General features: G+C 35.5%; 1 protein-coding gene across 3 annotated transcripts in view; it reads left to right on the forward strand.

Moving 5' to 3' along the window:
- Positions 1-6,740: 6,740 nt before the first annotated feature.
- Positions 6,741-24,928, forward strand: part of EXO1 (exonuclease 1) — a 45,399-nt gene continuing 27,211 nt past the window's right edge. Inside the window, exons 1-2 of one of the 3 annotated variants that reach the window (XM_031966967.1) lie at positions 6,741-6,912; positions 20,092-20,253. In XM_031966967.1, coding sequence (XP_031822827.1) covers positions 20,093-20,253 — 161 coding nt within the window. In that variant the 5' untranslated portion in view covers positions 6,741-6,912; position 20,092. Of the gene's footprint in view, positions 6,913-19,008; positions 19,135-20,091; positions 20,254-24,928 lie in introns of those variants that run through there. The other 2 variants (XM_003767785.4, XM_031966968.1) reach the window with 2 other exon arrangements.

Below are 24,928 nucleotides of genomic sequence, written 5' to 3' on the forward strand. Positions count from 1 at the left end.
ATTTTTTTTTCCCCAATAGGGGGAGTTAGGTAAGAAACAAATAAACAAAAGGAAGAAAAGAGGGTTGTTGTGACTTGTAGAAGGAATACTAGAAAGAATTGCAGGTATATAGTAGGAAAACTTTAAAAGTTGCATTTTAAAAATTTATTATATATTTTAAAAGTAAGCTGTATATAACAGACACCCTCAGTTTCATGTACAATCCTTTTTCTCTTCTATTATGTATATGGAAATGCCAATTTCGTTTGGTGTTTAGTTCCAAATTTTAAAAAGAAATTTTTACAAAGAAGAAAAGAGAACTGTTTAATTCCAGGGGTGGGTGGGGTGGGTGGGGATTGACCAATTTTTGTGGATCTCTCTGGCAGACTAGTGAAACCTATGGACCCCTTCTCAGAATAATGTTATTAAATATGTGTGGGACAGAGTGCCAGATTTCTCTTTACCCAAATTGACTACTCAGAGGCATCTCCAGATAGAAACAAAAAACATTTATTCAGTACTTGCAAGCAGCAGTCCAAGCACATCAACTGGATAGTCCAGCATGGTATGTGATACATGGCAGAAAACAGAGAATGCATTATATGGCAGAAAAGACTTAAGTATAATCCTCCTTTCTATTAACTTTTAAATTCACTGGATAGATTGAAAAGGAAGTAACAATTGACCAATGGACAACAATGCTGTCTATTTCCCCAGGGTTATGTGACTTCCTGAAATGTAGGCCTAAGGTCTGACTTACTTTACCTACAGTCTCTGAGGAATCTTCATCTGTTCCCATTCAAATACATAAGATGAAATACATAGGATTACAAAAGAAATCAATTTTACTGAAATATAGTGATCAAAATATTAAAAATGAAAAAAGTTCATGGTTCTAAGTTAATAACTCCTGCTTTCATACTGCTATAAATCTATTTTTTTTCAGTTAAAAAAAAAAAACTATGTGAATATATTAACTTGAAAGCATTTTACAATTCAGGCAGACACATTGCAAGATGTTAGATTATTATTGTCTTTTCTTTTTAACAATTTTACTTATATATATATATCTGCAAATGCTGTTCAACTATTAGGATTTCATGTTTTTATATTCAACATACTTTCTAAGAAGATAATTATTTTAATTCAATAAGGCCTCTTATACTTGCTATAAATCAAGGATTTAGTTTGTAGTGAAGTTACCCAGATAGCATATCCATACCTGAGTTATATTAATTTATAATGCTATGGCATCTTATATTTTATATTGTTTTGTAGTTTTCAAAGTAATTTCCCACATCTCACTGTCACTTTCTTTATTTGCTTATACAAATTAGAAATTCTTTCATAATGAAGGGAAGGGGCCTGTAGCTAGAGCTCAGAGTCTAAAGCTGGTGGTCACAAGTGTGGTCTACTCCATTCCCCAGAGAATGGGAGAACAACTTCCCCCATTTTCCCTCCCAATTAATGAGCTTAAAGTGAGATCATAGAAATAAAGACCCCTGTTTTAGCAGCCTGAGAGAGTGAATGAGGTTATACAGTATGGTGTAGGACAGTGGAAGTATGGGACATGTTAAAGGCTGTTAAGAGATCCCCTGAACTTGTTTTTTTTTTTTTTTTTTGAGTTACCATATTTTCCAGAAACACTGGACTCAGAATGTATTAGAAAGCCCTAAATGTGTCAAGGATGAAGTTCCCCCTGAGCTGACATAATTTGTTGTTGACCCTAAACTGGATTCCCTGTGTGTCCTTGGGAGGCAAGATAGGCGCCAGCCAGTCTATGCCAGACGGGACTGATGTTTGTACAGCTGGGATCCTTTGCAGATAAGTAGACCCTCCTATCTTCATAGTGTAGCAGATCCAAGGGAAAAATATGAAGCGTTTGCCGTCATCTTGCTCCTCCTTGTGGGATGTAATTTTGTCTTTTCTCTACTTTTCCCCCTCCCATGATATGTCCCTTCTTAGTATCCCCTCCTCTGTTTGCCCTGCTATTATAAAAGGAGCAACTTTTATAAAGATTGGGAACCCTTTCATTTCTTTTGTAATGAAAATCATTTTCATATAAGTCTTATAATGTGATTGCCAGTTTACAGACAAAGGGACAGTAGTCTATGGACCTCAGCTCAGATTACTTCATCCTATTCCTAGCCCTGGATTTATATCTAAATCCAAAATGAGTTTCACAGTGTGAGCTCAGCTTTTCATTTCCAGGATTTAACTATTTTAACTGGCACTTGGCATTTTCTCAATTAAAAGGAAGAAATATTTCTGATTGCAGTCTATTCCAACTAAAAATATTCTCACTGAAAATATATTTGCATCAATTGACTTTATATATAATAAGCTTTATTTTAAAATTTCTTTGTCCTTCCTTTCTACTCTACCCCACCCTTTCTTAATCATTACAGGTCTACTTTGTTACTAGTTTTATTCAACATCTGTAAGTACAGGGTCCCTGCAGCAAGTAAGTTCAAGCTAGTCCCATCTGTGGCTTTTTAATGAAAAAAAAAAAAAAAAAAAGCAGAGAAAGTAACATAAAGTACTTTCCCTACTTCACTTCTTTTTTCTTAACTGACAATTAGCTGATGAGAGGCAAAACATAACTTTTTCTAACACAACTGTCATTATACTCACAACTTCATTAAACCTGAAAAAGTCTTAGACCTATAGTTGTGTAATTAACTTCACAATTAACTAGTATAATAAATTAACAGAGATATAATTAATAAAGTCTTGTCTCTTGTCATCCTTCAAGTCAGGTTTGACCTCTAGTAGCTTCAAAGTGTTAATGTGACTTCAATGGGAGTAGACTGAACACAAGTTGGAGCTCCAATGAACCTTTAGAAATGATCTTGCCAAGTTCCCCTCATTTTATAGGTGAGAAAACCCACAGAGGTAAGCAAAGCTCTAAGGCCACACTAATTAGCAGAGCTCAGATTCAGTCAGATATATTCTGACTAACTGGCAGAATTCAGATTTGGTAAATTGTGACTTTAGTTACAATGCTTTTTTTTTGCATTCTGCTTCTGTATGAATACTTCCATAAGCAAGAAAACTCACTCTATTTAAAAGCTTTTTCCATACGGAGATAACTCTAATTGTTAGTAAGTTCATCCTAATATTGAACCAAAATCTGCCTTCTTATAACTCCAAACCATCGCTCCTAGTTCTTTCTGCAGAGAACAACAATCATTCATAACGGTTGACATTTATTTAGCAGATCAAGTTTTATAAAATGCTTTATACATGTTCACTCATTTAGTACTTAGAATTTTCCCCATGAGCTACATAATAAGAGTATTGTCTCTATTTTACAAATGAGAAAACTCAGACTGAAAGAAATTAAATGACTTACCTGTGGTCACACTGATAGTGAGTGTATAAGGTAGATTGCCAAATCAGGGCTTTCCCAAATCCAACTTCAACTCTTTTTCTATTTTACAACATCTCTTAATAACAGGTCATCTTATACATGTCTTAGGATTCCAAACACAGCTTACTGTAGAAAACAAAGCGAATAAGAGGCTCTATCAAGAGAATATCAAATCTAAAATAGCTGAATGCAAATAATATAGACAGGGAATTTCATGATAGGAGCTCAGAGGAAGCACAAATATATTATACTGAAAAAGTAAAAACCGTACATCCTGACATGTAATATATAGATTGGTAGCCTGAGACAGAAGAAAATTACCTAAAAATGGTTAAAAGTTGATCACTTTAGTGCCCAAGTTTTATTTTTCAATAGATAAATATCAACTAAGTTCACTTACTGGCTTTATGACCCTGGATAAGTCATTTGACCTTTGTGTCCTCACACCAATCTCTCAAAATTTTGAAGATTAAATGAGATGAGATAATAAATCACTTTGCAAACCTTAACAGGTGCTATATATGCTTTCATAATTGTTATTATCATCACAATTATTATATACACAAGTTAAGGACAACTGAACTCCTAGATGAGAAGGCCTTCTTTTGCTTCAAGTGGAAATTTTTAGAAGAAAATATTAGGAATTTAATATCTCAACCCAGTATGCATTATATTTCAATATATAACACAAAAGTAAGAACACAATATAGAACTATTTCCCAGTCTTGCTTAATTTTGGTTCCTTCTCTCTGAAATTACCCTCAATTTATCATGTTTCTATCTACATGTATATATATGCACTTATGTATATATATTTTGTTTGCATAGAGTTTATATTTTGTCTCCTTTATCAGTCTGTGGGTTAAGACTGGTAATTGGTTTTTGGCTTTTTTTGTGTCATCAGAACATAGTATGGCACCTAGCATACAGTAGGCATTTAATAAATTCTACTTGGTTGACTGAACAAATTATTTATGACTGCATAGTGACAATAATAATTTAAACAAAAAGAAAAATAAGACAAAATTCTATAATTATAATAACCAATCTTGGCCAGGAAAAGAGAAAAGGAAATATATTTCCCTTTTTTTGTTAGCATTTAGGGGAACTAATAGGAGTAAAATGCTACACTCAGATGTGATAGCTAGTTGGTTTTCCTTAATTATTTTTCTTTCCAACTCCCACATGGGACAGGTAGGAAGAGCAACACAGCTAAATACACATCTTAAATATTCTGGGAACCACTAGATATAATTCTTCTGAAGACTCAGAGCAGAGATAGCAAACTCCTCTACACCAGAATAAAATGTAATTAGTAAATATTTACCAAAAGTATTAAAAATACAACAAACATAATCTTAATTTGAGGTTTCCTAAATCCATTTGAGTTTGATTACATAGAGTTAGACTACCAGGATCCTGGACTTAAAGACAAACTACTGTTTCAGGTATTTATTAATTTTGTGACCCAACACATCATTTTGTCTCTCTATAGCTTAAATTCTCCATCTGTAAAAAAGGGAAGTAGATTTGATGATGACTAAGGTCCCTTCTCTCTCTAGGCTAAAGCCTAGAATCCCTGCCATTTCACACTTAGTTCTGTGGGTCATATCATCTTTCCTGTTGCTTACCCCCTTCAGATCCCTAGGTACTGCCATCTGATTTGTTGATGCCCACTAAGGACCTCAGACTTTGCTATTCATTCTGTTATATCTATAAAATCTTTTCATAGGACCTAAAATGAATCTTTCCATAAATGGAGTCATTTTGTGCTTTCCATTTGTATCTGCAACTCTTAGCATAGCCTTTGGTACATAATAAGCACTTACGCAATGCCTTATTATTGATTCATTCATTGTTTTAAGGGAAAGTACCATGAGTATACAGTGGCATGGGGTGGGGAAGGAGGAGAGTATATCCAGATATGACTATAATATAAACACCCAAAAAATCATTTCAATAGAACTTTCCCTCCAAGAGACTATAGCAAATACAAATTTTGTTAATTGATGGCTATATTTTCTTTGTTAATCTCTGAAGTCTTTTATATTGCCATTATGTCCATTCACAGAATATTTCACCTTTCAGGGATGTCTAAGAGATTAAAGAAACATTTTATAAAGACCGATACCTACAATTTATATATCTAGAATTTCCCCCAAGACAGTAGTTTCTAAAAAAACTAGAAAAAATCATATTCAAAAGAACATGTAAACTTTATTTGTTTGTGACAATTAAAGTGGAGAGAAAAGATAGCTATATCAATTAATCAACCAATATTTATTAAGTACTAACTATGTGCCAGGCACTTTGTTAAGCACTGTGGATACAAAAAAGGGACAAAAAGACAGTTCCTATTCTCAAAGAGTTTACACTCTAAAACAATGCATATACACAAATAAGTTACAAACTGAATAAATAGGACATAATTAAGAGAGAAGGGATCAAAAATAAGAGAGGTTGGGAAAGACTTCCTACAGAATAAGATATTTTAATTGAGTTTGAAGGAAGCTAGGGAAGCCAGTAGGCAGAGATGAGAAAGGAGAAAATTTCAGGCATGGGAAATCGAGAAAATATCTAGACATGAGAGAGAACGTCTTGTCAGTGAAACAATCCGGAGGTTAGTATCACTGAATGGAAGAGTACAATACCAGAAGCAAGGAATAAGAAACCTGGAAAGGTAGGAGGGAGATAAATTATGAAAGGCTTTCAATATCAGGGAGAGGATTTTGGAGATGATAGGGAGCCCTTGGAATTTTTTATTATTTATTGGAGCCCTTATGTGTGACAGACCTGTGATTTAAGAAAATCAGTTTGGTGACTGAATGGAAAATGGATTGCTATGAGGAAATACTTGAATCAGGCAGACCCACCAGCTGACTACTGCAAAAGTTCAGGTAGGGCTAAGGTGATAAGGATCTAAACTTGAGTGATGGTTTTGACAGGGGAGAACTAAGGAAGATGTTGCGAAGGTGAAATTAGAAGTCCTTGGGAACAGATTGTATATGGGAGTTGGAAACAGTGAGGAATCCAGGGGACTTCTAAATTTTAAGTCCAAGGAACTAATGTAGGGAGTCAGCTTTAAGACCTTTAGAAGGCTGAAGCTGCTTGGAAGACTTTAGGAGACTTTCCAAGCCCATTTTCCCAGCTGATAACTCATATCTGAGTTTGGAATATTTGCTGAAAATATAATGGACAACATGACCTAATTGTATTTTGAGATAGGATTCTTTAAAAAATGAAAATAAATAACAGGTTGGATCTTGACTAATAGAACAGGGAAACGTGATAACCTTAGTTATGCTTTCTGTAGTTTTCTGGCATTTGTATAATGTATAACAAGAAAATTTTGGTTATGGTGAGATATAAAAGAGAAGCTGTAAGAAATAAAGTCAGTTCAAGATGTAAGCTTTGAACTCTTCTGGCCCCACTCATTTATTTCACTCCCTGCTTCATCCATCACTCATGCCAGTTGCAGGCAAATGGCACCTGAACAGAAGGAAAGAATAAGAGGAGAAGCAGCTCTTGCCAGAGAGATTGTCGAGCACAAAATGATAAGGGTAAGAGGATTATCTGCAGGCTTATAAGGAAAAGAATTTTTGAAATAAGAAAACAGATGAATGACAGATTAAAAGAAGATGGCCCTGATGAGTTCTTGTAGATGCCTTTTCTCTATAGAATATTATAAAAATTTGCTTAACCTCAGAGATCAAAGTGCTAATGGTAAATACTGTCATGAAGGAGGATGTAGGAGTAGAGACAGATCCTGAAGTAACCAATGATAATGATTCTAGGGATATTGAACATAACATCAAAGTAGGTCTGCCCATTACTAATACTGAAACACTAGAAAGGACTCATAATTTGAAACCATATGTATTAGGCTTAATTGAGACCTTAACTGCTGATATTTTGTGCCTCTTTGATTGGTATACGATGGCAAGGACAGCATTAGAAGGAGGGAGATTATTTGTTATGGAAAATAAATTATGATCTTTGCACTGATCAGACACAAAGAAATCAGGGAGCATAAGTACCTACAATTTTTGAAATGTTGACAAGAATTTTTTAAATGGGACAAATTCAATTTAAAGACAGAAATCAATATATACAAGTACTGAAAAGGGTAGTTAGAGAAAGAAGTTACCCTATAACTAAAAGACTGCTTGAGGATTTAAAAAAAAAAATGTAAAAGGTTGTTGCCCTTGGTGAGAAAGAACCCTGAAAAGGTGGGAAATCATTTTTTAAAAATAATGGGCTCGTCCGGAATTTTTAACTCCTTTTTTGGGGATCTCCTGACCCAAACCTGAAAGCAGGCTCCATGCCAGAACTTCAGGTGGTTTTCATGTTTGGCTCTGGATTTGGGGCTCTCCCTTGAAAGAGATAAAGAACTGAAAAGAAGAGATCTCAGGGTAGTAAAAATTATGCCTCAAAATATAAAGGGAAAAAAATTAGGAGGATGCTTCCAGGACTAATTGAATATGTAAGGTTTAAATCTATATGTAAAAGCTGGAAATAGATTTCTATGAGTCTGTTTTGACTCTTGTGTTCTCTGTTACAAGTTAGCAAGCTTATAAGAGATAAGAATTCAGCCTTTTTGTTGCTGACTTGGAAAAATATCAGGCTGAATTGCTGAAATTCGTTCAAAATAGTAATTCTTTCAGGGTGTCTCAAGGAAAGATTTTTAGAAGTTTCAACCCATCCTGTTGCTCTAGTAGCAAGGTTCTGATTCTTGATTTAGGGTCCTAAATTCCTGCGCATCAGAGTTCTTGTGTGCTGAAGGAAGTATCTTTCTTAGTTCCCTTTAAATAGGAGATTGCCCTAGGTTTGGGAAATGTACGAAAATAAGGGAATTTTGGAAAATATGAGTGAGTGTATTAGTCGTTGATCATGATAAAGTAATTTGGGAGCTAATTTTGAGCTCTGCAAGATTAGGATACAAGGAAAGAATCTTTTTCTCTTTTTCTTCCTCTTCCTCCAGTTGACTACAGAAGCTTTGTATGAGAGGGTGAGAGAAAAGGAAAAAATATATTTAATATAGTGAAATAGTGAGAAAGTTTAAGCATGTAGGAATGAGAAGAGCATAAACTGAAAGGGATTAGAGAACTTGGGAACTTTTGAGAAAACAGAAGATCAGAGTGCTATCACTTTAAAAATTCCTACAAGCAAGGAGCCTGTGACTTTGTTATCAGAGATCAGATTTGTGGAACCATGCCAGGAAGAATCTCAAGGCAAAAACCCATATGAAGCAAAAGTGGGCACTTAACTAACTCTTTCCTGGTTTACAAAATAAAAGAGGTTTGTGTGAATTGGGAAAATAACTAAAAGCTAATTTTGCTTGACTGGAATATCTAGGTACATTTTAGGGAATCTCACAAACCAAAGTACTGGTTAATTTTAAAATAACTTTAAATTGGTATGTGTGTTAAAATTGGAAATTTAATGGATTGTGATAGATTCTGTTTTACCTGAATTGATAAATAATGGATTCTTTCTGAGATTATGCAACCCATATTTGGCTTGTTATCTAGTACCCTAAATGTTATTACAGTATAAACTGAAAAACTAACAAGAGGTGGAAAATGTGTTTAAAAATCCGTTGTTATTATCAGGCTATCAAAGGAGAAGCTAAATTCTCTATATCAGTTAGTCTCTGAAGAGCTCTAATTAGGAGATGTTGAATTTTCTACTAGCCCTTGGAATTCTCCAGTACTTGCAATAAAGAAAAAAAAATCAGTGAAATGGCAAATGTTATATGATTTTTTGTGTAATAAATGATACCATGGTCACTATGGATACCCTTCAGGCTGGCCTTCCTTCCCCTACCAAGGAGCTTGCTGACTAGCCCCTGATAATTATTAATTTAAAAGACTGTGTTTTACTATTTCTCTTCAAAAGGAGGATAAATCTAGATTTACCTTTACTATTTCTATATAAATATGTAGACACCTGCACAAACATTTCAATGGAAAGTGTTACCTCAAGATATGGCACATCCTACAATGTGCCAAAATTTTGTTAGCCATACTATTTCTTTTTTATTATTATTATTTTTCAAAACATATGCATGGACAATTCTTCATCATTAGCACTTGCAAGACCTTATGTTCCAATTCCCCAGCCCCCTCCCCCCCTCCACATCCTCCCCTAGTGGCAAGTAGTCCAATATATGTTAAACACAATAGAAATATATGTTAAATCCAATATATGTATACATAGTTATACAATTATTGTGCTGCACAAGGAAAAAAAGACAAGTAAAATAAAATGCAAGCAAACAACAAAAATAATGAATATGCTATATTGTGAACCACACTCAATTTCCACAGTCCTCTCTCTGGGTGTAGATGCTCTCTTCATCACTGAATAAATAGAAATGGTCTGACTCATCTCATTGTTGAAGAGAGCCACGTCCATCAGAATTAATAACTATATAGTCTTCTTGGTTGCCGTGTATAATGATCTCCTTAACCATGCTATTTCATCAGACCAAAATATCCAGATTCCAAAATAATTCATCCAAAATAATGAATATTTTATATAGCAGCAAAAATGTAAACAATTTCAATTTCTTAATATATGATTTAGAGCAAGTCGTACCTTTATGGGATTTGGTAATTACTCATCATTTGTGAAAAATATCAATGGATATTCCCAAGGATAATAAAGAACTATTCTATTGATTCTGAATTTACTGCATTTACTGATGGCTACAGTTCAGGGAAAGCAGGGTACTATATAGATGAGAAATATAATAAGATCATACAAAACCATTACAATTCAGCACAAAAGGCTAAAATCTCATCAATAATGCTCCTCCCTAAAGATGTTACAGAACCCCTCAACATTCTTTTAGATGCTAAGTATATAGCATATGTCTATCCCCATTATTTAAAGGGAGTCTGAGAATAGTAGTCTATGCCTTTGTCCCTTTGACTGTTTATAACTGAACATGTTTTTGCTATAGACAATATACAATTTGAATTTTTTTATATTTCTAAAACTTGAGTCTTTGGTTATTGATTACTGAATATCTTTTTGTTGTTGTTGTTGTTTTTGCTGAGGCAAATAGGCTTAAGTGACTTGCCTAGGATCACACACTAGGCATCTGAGGTCAGATTTGAACTCAGGTCCTCCAGAGGTCAGATTTGAACTCAGGTCCTCCTGACTTCAGGGCTGGTGCAACACCTAGCTAAGTGAGTATCTTAAAGCAAAATTTTCTATTCATATATCAAGATAAGCTGTGAACTTTCTGGGATGAATCTCTTACTGTTATCAATATAAGATTATAGTTAATACTTATTTAAAATATGTAATCCTTGAGAGCTAAACCCACCTGAATCTTTGATTAATGAAACATTTTATTTAAGATGAAAATTCTTGAAACTATAACTAATATTGTTTGGAGCTTTGAATTCAAGTATGATTGTCTGATGAATCATCAAGTCAGTAATCCATCATCTGAGAGATGGCCACAAGTTACTCAGAGGAATGTGATTCTGAACTGTTAAAGTTGAAAGTTTGTATCTGGACAAGAATTGAGAGTGTAGCCTTGACTTTTGCTTAAGGAGATATTTCTGACTTAGTGTTTTCCTTTGAATAGGAACTCACCTGATCATTCCTGAGTCTGATTATGAAGTGGAATTGTTATTGCACAATTAGTTGTATGTACTCTCAGGCTGTGACTTGAAAAAAACAGTTTTAATGCTATTATGATCATGTTCTTGCTTTTTTCTCTTATGGCAAATCTCTAAAATAAGAGTAAATAGTCAATAAAAGGCATGAGTACAATTCAAATATGTCAGATCTTGTACTTTTCAATCAGAAAATATGCGATCATTATATTCTTAATAAGTAGGTAAATGAATTTTGGCTCACTCATCTATTTATTGTTAGATATGTCTATTAAATAAGGTCCTTAAAGTTTACAAAATAATGCAAAAGTAATTTATTAAACTGTCTTTTGTCCATGTCACAGTAGACAGACACTTATTCTTCCTTTACTTTTGTCTCATTACAAAGAGGTGAGGCTGTCAAACGTTATCGATTATCTCTTTTTGGAATATGACCTTATGGGTATTCCTAAACAGATAAAAATAGACAATGCTCCTGCCTATGCTAGTAAAACTTTTAATGAATTCTGATCTTCTGACCATATACATTTAATTACCAGAATTTCATATAACTTGACTGGTCAAGCTCTTGTAAAGTGTTGTAATAAGGACATAAAAATCATGCTTGATAAACAAAAAAGGGGAATATACACCACTACCCCACAAAGGAAACTATCAAAAACAAAAATATATAAATATTTAAACTTTTTGACAATGGAAAAAGCTGGGCATACCCAGCAGAAAAGCACTTTTCAGAAGTAAAAAGGCTTGCAGACTGGGTAATGTGGAAAGATGTATTAACAGATAAACATTATTAATCCATTATTAATGTGGGGAAGAGAACTTTCCAGAATAATATACATGACCAATGTGGGATATCTGAGAAAAAAATGTCAGAGCATATATCACCACTGACCACTCAAATGCAGAATATGAAACTTCAAGGAAAATGAAGATTGAGTCAGGCAACACAGAAGATGGAGAACTCTACATGGGGAGAGATAAAGGTTCTGTCACAGCAAGCAATGGATCTTGTCATAGGTCAAGGACATTATAATAAAACTGAACTCACGTTCCTTGCAGTGGTAACTATTTTATCCACCCAGATGTGTGGAGGGAGTGGAGAAATGTATTGGAAAGATTTCCTTTTCCTTCTTGGTTACAACCTGTGACATATAAATGCTATATAGCCCACCACAAGCTTTCCTTGTGGCTAATTACAATGCTAATTGTGAAAATGTAAAAAATTGCCTCAACCTTACATTAGAAGACACTGAATATAAATGGAATGTTATTTATGTAAATTGTATACTCACTAAATGTATTGATGTAACTGCTAGATATGTCCTAATTACAGAATAAACTTCTTTTGCATATTTCCCACAAATTCCTCCCATCCTTGATTTCAGTCAGCAAGAGAACATTCATTGTACATAACTGCAGAAACAGTAGACTGCTCAAAAAGATTTATAGGTTTGTTGATAACTAGGATTATTGACTTTGTTTCTTTAATAGTTTCAACCACTATTTCTGCTGTAACATTACAGACTGAAAGTACAGCTACGTTTGCTGACAACCTAGCCAGGAATGTTGCTCTGGCATTCTAAACACAAGAAGATATTGATATAGATTTTAATAACAAATTAAATTTGTTAGAACAATTAGTACTCTTTTTAGGAGATGAGCTAGATGTATTGAAAACAAGAAAACAATGAGATGGGATTGTCAATATTCATTTATTTGTGTTATACTTTTAATATACAATGCTATTAATCCTGATATATCATGGTAAAAGATACATGTACAACTCAGGATTTTGGCATGACTCTAATATTACTTTAGATATGAATATTTTACATGTAATCACTTCTGGTATTGAAAATGTGTCCATGCTTGGAATTTATCTAGAAAGAATGGCACACTCTATAATTAATGCTTTTTATAGACTTAATCCTTTTAAAAATTGATTTTTTACACTCTTTCATACTATACCATCTATATATACATTATATATTGCTTTTTATTTTAACTTGCTCTGGCTTTTTTTGTTTTCTTAGAATAATGACTATCCTATTGAAACCAATCATAATTGACCTGCATGAATTGTGATTAAAAAATTTAAAAGGAGGAGAGGTGGGGAACCAGCTGTAAGTTCTTTGGAAGCCCAAAGCAAGACAAGGTCACTTGGAGGACTTTAGGAGATTTTGCAAGGCCAGCTTCCCAGCTGATAACTTATATCTGAGCTCCTTTGGATTATTTACTAATAGTGGATGACACAACTGAATTATATTTTGAGACAAGATACTTTAAAAATGAAAATAAATAACAGGCTAGACCTTGATTAATAGAACAAAAAAAGTCATAATCTTAGTTGTAATTTTTGTGGTTTTCTGGAATTTGTGTAATGTATAATAAAGAAAAATATGCTTGTGGGGGGTATAAAAAGAAAGCTGTAAGAAATAGTCGGTTCAAATGTAAGTTTGGACTCTCCTGGCCCCATTCTTATTTATTTCACTCACTGCTTCTTCCATGATTCATGCCAGTTGATGGCAGATCAGGAGGATGGTATTGCCCTCAACAACAACAGAAAAGACAGCAGAAGGGGAGGGTTTAGTGGGAAAAACATTGAGTTCTTTTTAGATAGGGTTAGTTTAAGATGTCTACTGGACATTTAGAATGAGAATTCCAAAAGGTAATTCTGGAGATGTGAACTTAGAGGTTAGTAGAGAGGTTGGAGCAGGGTAGACACATCTTAGAATTATTATCATAGAAATGGGAATTAAATCCATGGGAGTTAATGAGATCACCAAGTGAAATAGTATAGAAGGGAAAGAGCCAGGGTCTAGGACAGAACCCTGAGGAACACCTATAGTTAGAGGCCTTCTCTACCAAAGGAGATTAAGGAGTGCTCCTCTAACTAAGACAACTAAACAAAGTGGTGACCTGAAAACCTAGAAAGAGGAGAGGGTGATTAACAGTGTCAGAGAGAAAAAATGATCAAGAAAAGGTCATTGGATTTCGCAACTATGAGATTGCTGATAATTTTAAAGAGAGAAGTTTCAGTGACATTGTGAGGGATATAGAAGACCCTTACCCAAAATGGCTACTCAAAGAACACTCACTAGAAGGCAGAAAAGTTGTTTATTGAAAACCTCCGGAGGATGAGCGTCCCATCCCAGATAAGAAAGAGAAAGCTCGGGGTAGGAGGGCTAAAGAAGTAGTAAAGAAACATAGCTTTTATACAAGAAATTACATCACAAGTAAGCGAGCATTGAGAAGAGGAGGGGGAGGCATCTAATTGGCTGTTGCTATTTGGGGCAATTGGAATGAAAGGTTTCTGTTTCCCTGAAATCTTCTGATTTCTAAGAAACAGAAAGTCAGGTCTTCAGGCTTAATCAAGCAGATAGTGGTCCAGCTAATAGACTAAACATCGATAAATGTCAAATACTAATAAATGTCATCAGCTCAGCATATTTACTTATATGTTTCTAACTGGCCAAGGCTCAAGTAAATATGAGCCTGCATATATTATACAGGTCATAGGGGGAACACAAATAATGAAAATAAAATACAGAAAAAGAATTCATACATTCCTGTAAGTTCTTCACCTTAGCTCTCTTTATTCCATACAATATGATAAGACCTCGTCAGACTATAAGGAGTTAAAGAAGAGAGAAGGATGTTCTTATTGTAGGCCACCTTTTTGAAGAGTTTAGCTATGAAAGGCTGAAGAAATGTAGAAAGTGAGGTGGAAAAGATAAAGTTAAAGTTTTTTTCCCCCGAAGGCATACATATGGGCATATTTGTAGATAGTTAAGAATGAGTCAGTAAATAGGGAGAGGAGGTTTAGTTTAGTTTAGTTTAGATTTTTGTTTGATGGGGGGAGGATAGAGTATGCAAAAAAAGGCAGAAAGAAATGAACATCAATGACACTTTTAAAGAGAAAAAACAAAGGAGTTTGGGAGGTCTAGAAAGTAACAGAAAAATGAAGCTTCTTTGGAGCTAATGTAATAGATTGTTGTACACATTAATTTTTTTAAAAAGCTTTACATTATAAGATTTATAGTTTCATATATAGTCCTCTCTGTTCTTTATGAATTGTAATGTCCATTTTCTTGATACTTATAAAGTTCAGAGTATCAAAAAAGTAATTTAAAAAGAAAGTAAATAACTATTAATATACTGAGATGGTTCATAGTGAAACAGCTAGAGAGACCAGAAGGAAAGTTTTCAAATGACTAAAGGAAGAAAAAAGATGAACATTATTACTGCTCTACAAGTTCTAGTTATCACACTGGTCAAATATATATAGATATACCCCCTTCAACTATTCCACATCAAAGAGTTAAATTAGCCCTAAAAGAAATATCTTTGATTTAGAAATAAGAATGCATTAAACCTAAAACTCCAACCAGTAAGTTACCAACAAAATGTATTAATATGAGATATATGAGAACAATGAAAAGAACTGGCCTCAGAGTCTGATAAACATATTTATTAGATTTTAAATGGTAGAATAAAAGGTTTTATTTTTATTTGTATTTTAAGATGGTGCTGTTGGTAGGGTAATTACCCTAGTGGCAAATGTAACTGAAAGACCAATCTATGGTCAGGAATTCATTACTGGCAGATTTTGACAGCAGCTACTTGCTGAGGACTTGGCACTCACTGCACAAGGACCTCTTACCCTGATAGTCAATGTGACTCCTTTAAGCTAAGCCTCTCCATCTTGGATTTCTCCCCACTAAGCAGTCTGTCTTTGGCTGCTGTTTTAGGATCATTGACATTTTGATGTACATTTCTTTCCTTTAGATTAGATTTCACAGAGTCCTTGAACTGTTCCTTTCTGTCCATCTGGTGAAGTATTGTTCTCCATCAGTTCCACACACTGTAACTTCCTGGAGAATAGTACATTTCATGCCCTCACATGAAGAGTATAATAAAGGATGATTATGGTAATTATTCCATGTCTATGGCATGACTAAGCCCCCAAGGCCACAATTAAAGTTTCTGTGTCACCCTCTTACATTTAGCATAGTATGAAGATATCACTCTTCAGATAGTTCAAGATGCTAATATTAATCAAAGTTTTGGCCTCCATGGCCTATTTTCTCTTTGAGAGACCTTTTACTTAAGTTTATATTTCTTTCATCTACACACCTTATTGCTTAAAATAATAGGTAAACGTGACAAAGGACAATTAAATTAGATTCTATGGGTCATCATAAGTAATTTTCATCCCTCTTTGAATTTCTGGATTTATAATTTGTTGCTGAGGAAATAAAACAATTTGCTTACTGATACAACTAATTCCTGAGAAGGAGGGTAGACTGAATATCTTAAACAAGAATTCCTTTTGGGAGCTATCAGCTTAATTGGCTACCATATCTTTAATCTATCTGGAATCACAGCTGTGGACCAGCCTCCTTTTTATTTAAAACATCCTCCCTGTTTCACATTGGGGGGAAAAAAACTGTACAGAGACATCTGGCTTTCTATTTCCTGCTCTACTGGAAAGAGCCCCAGATTTTAGATTTAGAAACATAGAATCAGGGTTCAGTAAATCTGTCACCAAGCATTTGTTAAGCATCTACTATGTACCAGGTGAGACTGCTCAGTGACACACTAGATAGAGCTACCTTATTCCTGGAATAAGGAAGATAAAAGTTCACATGTAATGGTAAACATTTACAGGCTATATGACAAGTCTGCCTCATCTATAAAATGAGCTGGAGAAGGAAATAGGAAACCACTACAGTATCTCTACCAAGAAAACCCCAAATGGTGTCATAAGAGTGGGATACAACTGAACAGATTTCTGTGATAAGCACTGGGGATAAAAAGAAGGATAAAAAATAAAAGTCCTTGCTCTCAAGAAACTCACAGTCTAATGGGGGAGATAATTTGCAAACAACTAATTACAAACAAGTTATATGCAAGACAAATTGGAAATAATACAAGTCAGGCACTAGTGTTAAGGGAGATTGTAAAGGCTCCCTGGGGGATTTACCTGGAACTTTAAGGAAGCCAAGGAGTTCAGAAGACAGAAATGAGAATGGAGAGACTCTCAAGAATGAGGAAATAGACAGTTAAAAATATTCTGAAACAGGAGATAGCACATCTTGTGTAAGGAACAGCAAAAATAGAGGGGAACCATAGAAGAAGACTGACAAGATGGGAAGAGGTGATGTAATATTTGATCCTACAAATGATAGGAGCCAGTGTAGTTTATTAAATAAGGTGACCTGCTCAGACCTGATTTTCAGCATGATCCGTTTGATAGCTGAATGGAGCATGGACTAGAGTGAAGGGAAACTGGAAGCAAAGTGTTCAAACTAGAACTATTTACTATCTGTGTCATGGATTAAGTCGCTTAATCTGCAGGACGTCAGTTTTCATATCTGCTAAATTGGAGGTGTAGATCTTCAATCTCCTTTCCAGCTCTGAATCCTATTATGCTATTGACAAGAAAGCATTATAAATCAAAAGCTTTCCCACGGCTCTCGAGAAATCACAATCATGTCAATTCTTAGCTGCCCCATTAACGCGTGACAGAGCTGAGACTGGATCATTGAAAATATGATCTCTGTACTAAAGAAGGAAAAGGGACCTGTATGTGCCAAAATGTTTGTGGCAGCCCTTGTTTGTAGTGGCCAGAAACTGGAAAATGAGTGGATGCCCATCAATTGGAGAATGGTTGAATAAATTGTGGTATATGAATATTACAGAATATTATTGTTATGTAAGAAATGACCAGCAGGAGGAATACAGAGAGGATTAGAGAGACTTACATGAACTGATGCTGAGTGAAATGAGCAGAACCAAGAGATCATTATATATGTCAAATCTGATGGAAGTTAATTTCTTTGACAAAGAGACCTAATTCAGTTTCAATTGATCAATGATGGACAGAAGCAGCTACACCCAAAGAAAAAAACACTGGGAAATGAATGTAAACTGCTTGCATTTTGGTTTTTCTTCCCGGGTTATTTTTACCTTCTGAATCCAATTCTCCCTGTGCAACAAGAAAACTGTTTGGTTCTGCACACATACATTGTATCTAGGATATACTACAACATATCCAACATATATAGGACTGCTTGCCATCTAGGGAGGGGGTGAAGGGTGGGAGGGAAAAATCGGAACAGAAGTGAGTGCAAGGGATAATGTTGTAAAAAATTACTCTGGCATGGGTTCTGTCAATAAAAATTATTATAAAAAAAAAATATGATCTCTGTATACCTCAAATAGAGAGGGAACATGGCCTAGTAAATAGAAAACGGAACTTGAAAAGGCGACACCTATATTCAAGTTCTGCAGTATGTTTCCAAGCCTGATGGTTTAAATGTGCATCCAGGATTCAGGGATGTGCCGGAGCCAGTTCCAACCAACTATTCAATTTCAAACTTTACAAATCAAAATTAGATTATTATTTTGTTAGCAGAGAAAATGTTAACATTGTAGATTAAATTTAAAGTGCATTTTTTCTGGAGAGCCTGTTGTTTAATATTTACCAAAACACACGCATCCAGATGGAAAAATTGTGAATATGGCAGTGCAACAAATTCTTTTTGGCTTCGATTTTCTTTTCATTTTGCTTAAAAACAACAACAAAAAAAAAATTAAGCACAAATGAGCCGTCGCAGGCTCACCTTAAAACACACGCATCTTCATCCAAGTTTCATCTACTCTCCTGACAAAGGTTGTCTCCCGGACTACAACTGCCTGGCCTCCGAGCGCGGGTGCAAACTACAATTCCCAGAAAGCCACTTGGTGGTGGTGGGGGGGGGGGGTCTTTCATGCGCGCTCATTTTAATTTCTCCCACAAAGATTAAATAATTCCTCCTTCCGGCCGAAGTGAAATCTCCCCCGACTTCTCCAAGGCGTTCAAGCCAATCAGTAGAAAACCGATACAGGTGGAAGGGGAGAGAGAGAGACAGAAGAGAGATTGACAAGAGAGAAGTGATCCATGGGAGATTCAGAGACCCGTGCAAAAAACTAGAAGTTGATTCGCCAGCGGTGTCTTTGACGTCACTTCCGTTAGAGGCGGCGCCCCTCCTGTTCCAGACGCGCGTAAATTGAAAACGGGCCGTGTTGTTTTGGCGCTTACGCTGTGAGTGTCTGCTGATCTGCACCCCCAGACTCGGTTCTGGTGCGGGACCGCGCGAGGTGAGAGACTGGGGGCTAGCCGCAAGCGCGGAGAGAGAATGCCCAGGCCCCGCGCTCTGGTCCCTCTGGAGTGGGTGCGAAGGCGGGAGTCGGCTCTGGATACGCGGTCCGTCTCGGAAGGGCTTATTATATAAGCAGGGCCCTGGGCCGAATGAGAGGCCTGGAGACTCGGTGCATAGACAAGCCCCAGACAAATCACTGAACCTCTGCCGGTTTTAAGGGTGGAAGAGATCTAACGAGATCTCTTAGCTATCTGAGACCTAGTGACGTAACCTTCTACGGGGGGGGGGGGGGGGGGGGGGGGGGGGGGGGGGGGGGGGGGGGAGGGTGCCCTCCCTTAGTGCGTGAGAGCCGATGGTGGGGGAAAAGAGAAGCCCATCTACGAAGCCCTTGATTGTTGAGCGATCAGATGTCAGGAAGAGGATTATAAATGTAAAGTCAGATGTAATACACTATACACGCTCTTAAGTACCCTTGAAGTAAACTCTAGGCTTAAATGTAAAACGGAATTTATCCGCAATACTTAATTTGCAGCTATAGTAAAAGTAATTTGTCTCCAGAACTCGGCAAGACCCGAGTTCAAATCCCACCTCTTGACACATACGGGTGAAGTGACTTGGACAAATGGTTTCTCTTCTCTCAAGACTATTTAGTTGCGGAGAAAAGTTTGTCTAGATACAGTTTCCCCCTGGGCATCATGCTCCCTTTAACAAGGAAATCAGAGCTAGTCATTATCCCTGGGCAAATGGTAGAACCTGATTGGGAAAGGGAAGCTCTTTAAATAGGTTTAAAGGTTAATAGTTTTCAGAAGTCCAGAAAATAAATTGTTTTTTAATGGCGATCAAATCTTTTTTTTTTTTTATGAAATTTTAAAATTATACACACACACACACATATATATGGATGGATGTATTTAATTTTCCATGTTTCAACTTTTTTATCATGCATAACTGGCAGGATGGGGATACAAGGTTTGCTTCAGTTTATCAAAGATGCTTCTGAACCCATCCATATAAAGAAGTATAAAGGGCAGGTGGTAGCTGTGGATACATACTGTTGGCTTCACAAAGGAGCCTTTGCCTGTGCTGAAAAGCTAGCCAAAGGTGAACCTACTGATCAGTAAGTATGAATTAATCTATTTTTATTTCTTTTGATTTATATTTCTGTTGGTGATTTCTTAATGATAAATGATGTCATTTTCTTTTAAATTATAACATTGAATGGATTTTTTGTTGAAAAAGTCACTTGATCTTGAAACTTCAGTATCATTTGCTCTTCCCCCTAATTCCACATATACATGTTGCGTAACCTTGTCTTTTCTATCTTCTTAGCGTCTCTCATAAACTCTACTTTGTCCCTATTCACACAGTAACAATTCTGGATCAAATCTTTTATCATCTCTCACCTGGATCTACTGTTGTTGTGTTCTAACTGATCTCCCTGCCTCAAGTATGAATTCAGGGTAATAATCCAGCCTTCCTGGTGATTTTTCCTAAAGTTAAGTCTGACCTTGTCATAAAGCTCAGGGGGCTCCCTCTTATTTCCAGGCTTCTTACCTTAGTCTTCTTAGACTTGATTGTTCTCTAAAATTCTTCAATTCGGCAACAAAGGCTTACTCACAATTTTTCAACACAATGGTCCATCTCATCTTCATGCCTGCTCTGTCTCCCATGCTAGGAATGCTTTGCCCCCTCATCTCTACATCTTAATTCCTTGACTACCTTCAGGATTCAACTCAAACCACATCTTCTGCAACACCTCCTACCTTTCTGTGCCTTCCCTACCCAGATTGCCTTCCATCTAGTCTATATGCATAGTATATATATATTTCATCTTCCCATTAGAATGCATGCTTCTTGAGGACAGGTCCTGGTTTGGCCTTTCTTTGGTATCTCCAGTGCCCAGCATATAGTATCATCTAATAACATTAGCTGATTGCCAGAAAAAAAAAATTATTTTCACTTAGTTCAGTATTGGGATTTTTTTTTTTGTGACATGTGAGATATGTAAAGGAAAAGTGTATTTTATTTGCTATTCCAGTTGAATATCCAGCCATTCTTTGCCAGTTGTTTTCTTGTCAATGTTAGTTGTAAACAATCAAAATTTTTATTATGAATATTTTCTTTGCGAGACCTAATTCGTTTTCAATTGATCAATGATGGACAGAAGCAGCTACACCCAAAGAAAAAACACTGGGAAATGAATGTAAACTGTTTGCATTTTGGTTTTTCTTCCCGGGTTATTTCTACCTTCTGAATCCAATTCTCCCTGTGCAATAAGAAAACTGTTTGGATCTGCACACATACATTGTATCTAGGATATACTAGGACATATTCAACATATATAGGACTGCTTACCATCTAGGGGAGGGGGTGGAGGGTGGGAGGGAAAAGTCGGAACAGAAGTGAGTGCAAGGGATAATGTTGTAAAAAAATTACCCTGGCATGGATTCTGTCAATAAAAAGTTACTATAATTTAAAAATAAATAAATAAATAAAAAGAATATTTTCTTTGCTAACATTAGTGTTTCTTACAATATTATAGTTCATGAGGAATAATGGTAATTATTGCTTTCAGTTTTGGAGGACTTTGACTAATGAACCGTAACCTCTTTTATAATAATGAGTCAATGAAATCTATGTTATTTCCAGTTATTATGTTTTCTAATACATTAAAATTTTTCAGAAGGTAATCTTGTAAGACCTGCAAATAAATAACATTAATTCTAAATTTCACCTTTTCTTCACACAATCTCCCATGTTCATAACCTTAAGATTGACTTTCATTCTTTTACCTGTCATATGTAATCTATTAACAAGTCCTATTCATTTCTTCTCTATAACAGCTGTCAATTCTATTTGTCCCAGTCACACTATCATACCTATTTTACATGTGTTCCCTTCTCCAATCTTTTTGGCCACAAAAATAATGCAAAGATCTTGTACTCTGTGTAAATATCCTCAGTATGCTCCCTGTTCCTCACCCATAAAATTTAGACTCCCTTTTTCAGGGAATTAAAGATTAAAAGCCTTCCACAGAATGGCTTTCATCCTATCTTTCCAGTATTATCTTAAATTAGGTTAGGGATTGTATTAAACATCTACTCTGTGCCAGACTTGGTGCTAAATGCTTTACAAATGTTAACTCAGTACCACCTGCCTCATTTATGAAATATTTGCTGTTACGAATGTTTGTGGCAGCCCTTTTTGTAGTGGCTAAAAACTGGAAACTGAATGGATGTCCATCAGTTGGAGAATGGCTGAATAAATTGTGGTATATGAATATTATGGAATATTACTGTTCTGTAAGAAATGACCAACAGGATAATTTCAGAAAGGCCTGGAGAAACTTACACGAACTGATGCTGAGTGAAATGAGCAGGACCAGGAGATCATTATATACTTCAACAACAATACTATATGATGACCAGTTCTGATGGACCAGGCCATCCTCAACAACAAGATCAACCAAATCATTTCTAATGGAGCAGTAATGAACTGAACTAGCTATGCCCAGAAAAAGAACTCTGGGAGATGACTAAAAACCATTACATTGAATTCCCAATTCCTCTATTTTTGCCCACCTGCATTTTTGATTTCTTTCACAAGCTAATTGTACAATATTTCAGAGTCTGATTCTTTTTGTACAGCAAAATAACGTTTTGGTCAGGTATACTTATTGTGTATCTAATTTATATTTTAATATATTTAACATCTACTGGTCATCCTGCCATCTAGGGGAGGGGATGGGGGGGTAAGAGGTGAAAAATTGGAACAAGAGGTTTGGCAATTGTTAATGCTGTAAAGTTACCCATGTATATATCCTGTAAATAAAAGGCTATTAAAAAAAAAAAAAAAGAAAGAAAGAAATATTTGCTGTTACAATCCCCATTTTTACAGTTGAGAAAATTGAGGCAAACAAATGTTAAGTGACTTGTCCAGGCTCATACAACTAGTAAGTGTCTGAGGCCAAAGTTTAACTCAGGAAGATGAATTTTTCTTATTTTAGGCTCTATCCACTGTGCCATCTAGTTGTCCAAATTCAGGGATCTTGCTATAGTCAAGTTTGTCTTTCTCTGCCACTTTTGTTCTATACATAGTAGACCCCAAATATTTGTCTGGTTTATTGATTCCTTTCCCTCTCCACCTTTGGGGTGAACTTGCTAGTCAAAAGAAAAGGCACAAGATAATATGAAGCAACAGTGGGTATGAATAATATAGAAATGTTGATAATTTTCCAAGGGACAGTAATTCATATATGATAATTCATTAATATATGAAATGATTTAAAAGATCCCCAAAAGGGGATTAAATTTAAAAATTTAATTAAATTTAAATTAAACATTAAAAATCAGTTCCTATGTTTCACAGCCTTTCCTATTAGTAATACACTATTATGACAAATTTGTAAAGTCCTGCCTTCTGGAGATTTTAAGGCAAGATGTTTTTGTATAAGACATTTCAGATAATAAATATTATATATATATATATATATATTAATAGGCAAAGAGATATTCAACAGAGATAACTTTTGTGGTTGCATTTGTCAAGGAATCTTGTATAATCTTACATCATATGTGGGAGATATCTTGTTTGAAGAATGCCTTTATGGTTGTGTTTTCTTCTACCACATCAAACATTTTGTGGGTATATTTTTGGCCAATAAACGACAGATATAGTAAGATCTCTTTACTTTCTGTAGTTCAGTTATGTGACTATCAAGCTGTTAAGAGCTGTGGAAGCTGCCTGCTCTTTTATCATATCTTCAAAGTCAGCTTTGAAGTGCATAAACATATTGCTCAATGTTACACAGACATTGAAAAAGACAGCGGGATATAGTTAAGCTTTTAAATGGGAGTGAATAAAATGTGAATAATAAGGTGGTAAAGATAAAAATTAGATAATGTATATTAAACAACTTATAAGCCTTGTTTTTCAGTTATGTCTGACTCTGTGAGTCCATTTAGGGTTTTCTTGGCAAATACTGAAATAGTTTGCCATTTCCTTCTCCAATTCATTTTACAGATGAGGACACTAATGCAAACAGGATTAAGTAACATGCTCAGGATCACACAGCTAGTGAATGCCTGAGGCTGGATTTGAATTCAGGTCTATGCCTCTTAGCTACTCTCATTTATCTTTTTGTTTCTTCAGTTTTTTAGGAGAAGGAGGATGGTGAGGGTGAAGAAAGAAATGGAGAAAACTTATATTCATTGAAATATCTTCAGTCCCTAAGTGTTTTTTAAATCATAGTCAACAATCATTTATTAAGAGCCTTCTGTGTGCCAGGTAACATGTTAGGTCTGGAGATATAAAGATGTCCATGACCTCAAGGATATTACATTCTGCTTGAGGAAACAACATTTATACAGTTAAATAAATATAAAGTCCATTAAGAAAATAGAAACTTGTGTCCGGACTAGCTCTTTGAAAGATCTCGGTACTCCCAAGTCCTTGGTCTTAGAAGAGGAGTGATGAGGCAGGACTTACATAGATAGTCAAACATGGAGTCTATTTATTCCAAATTCTCTCACCCTTATATACCCTAATACCCTTATATAACTATAGCAACACTGTACATGTGCTAACTGTATACTGCACATGGGGTACCATATAAACAACTTGTTGTATGTAAATGACTCTTTGCCACCTGATATCACTCTGCCTCGATTACAACAGTTTGTCAACTCCCCGTTCCCCCTACTTCTCAGGAATGCCGAAAACCCTTGGGGAGGTGGGGAGCCAAACCAGACATTGTTAGCAGGTTCCCCTTTGGTCTGAAGGGTCTTATACCT

The sequence above is a fragment of the Sarcophilus harrisii genome, chromosome 4 (genome assembly GCF_902635505.1).
Source record: "Sarcophilus harrisii chromosome 4, mSarHar1.11, whole genome shotgun sequence".
NCBI lineage: Eukaryota > Metazoa > Chordata > Mammalia > Dasyuromorphia > Dasyuridae > Sarcophilus > Sarcophilus harrisii.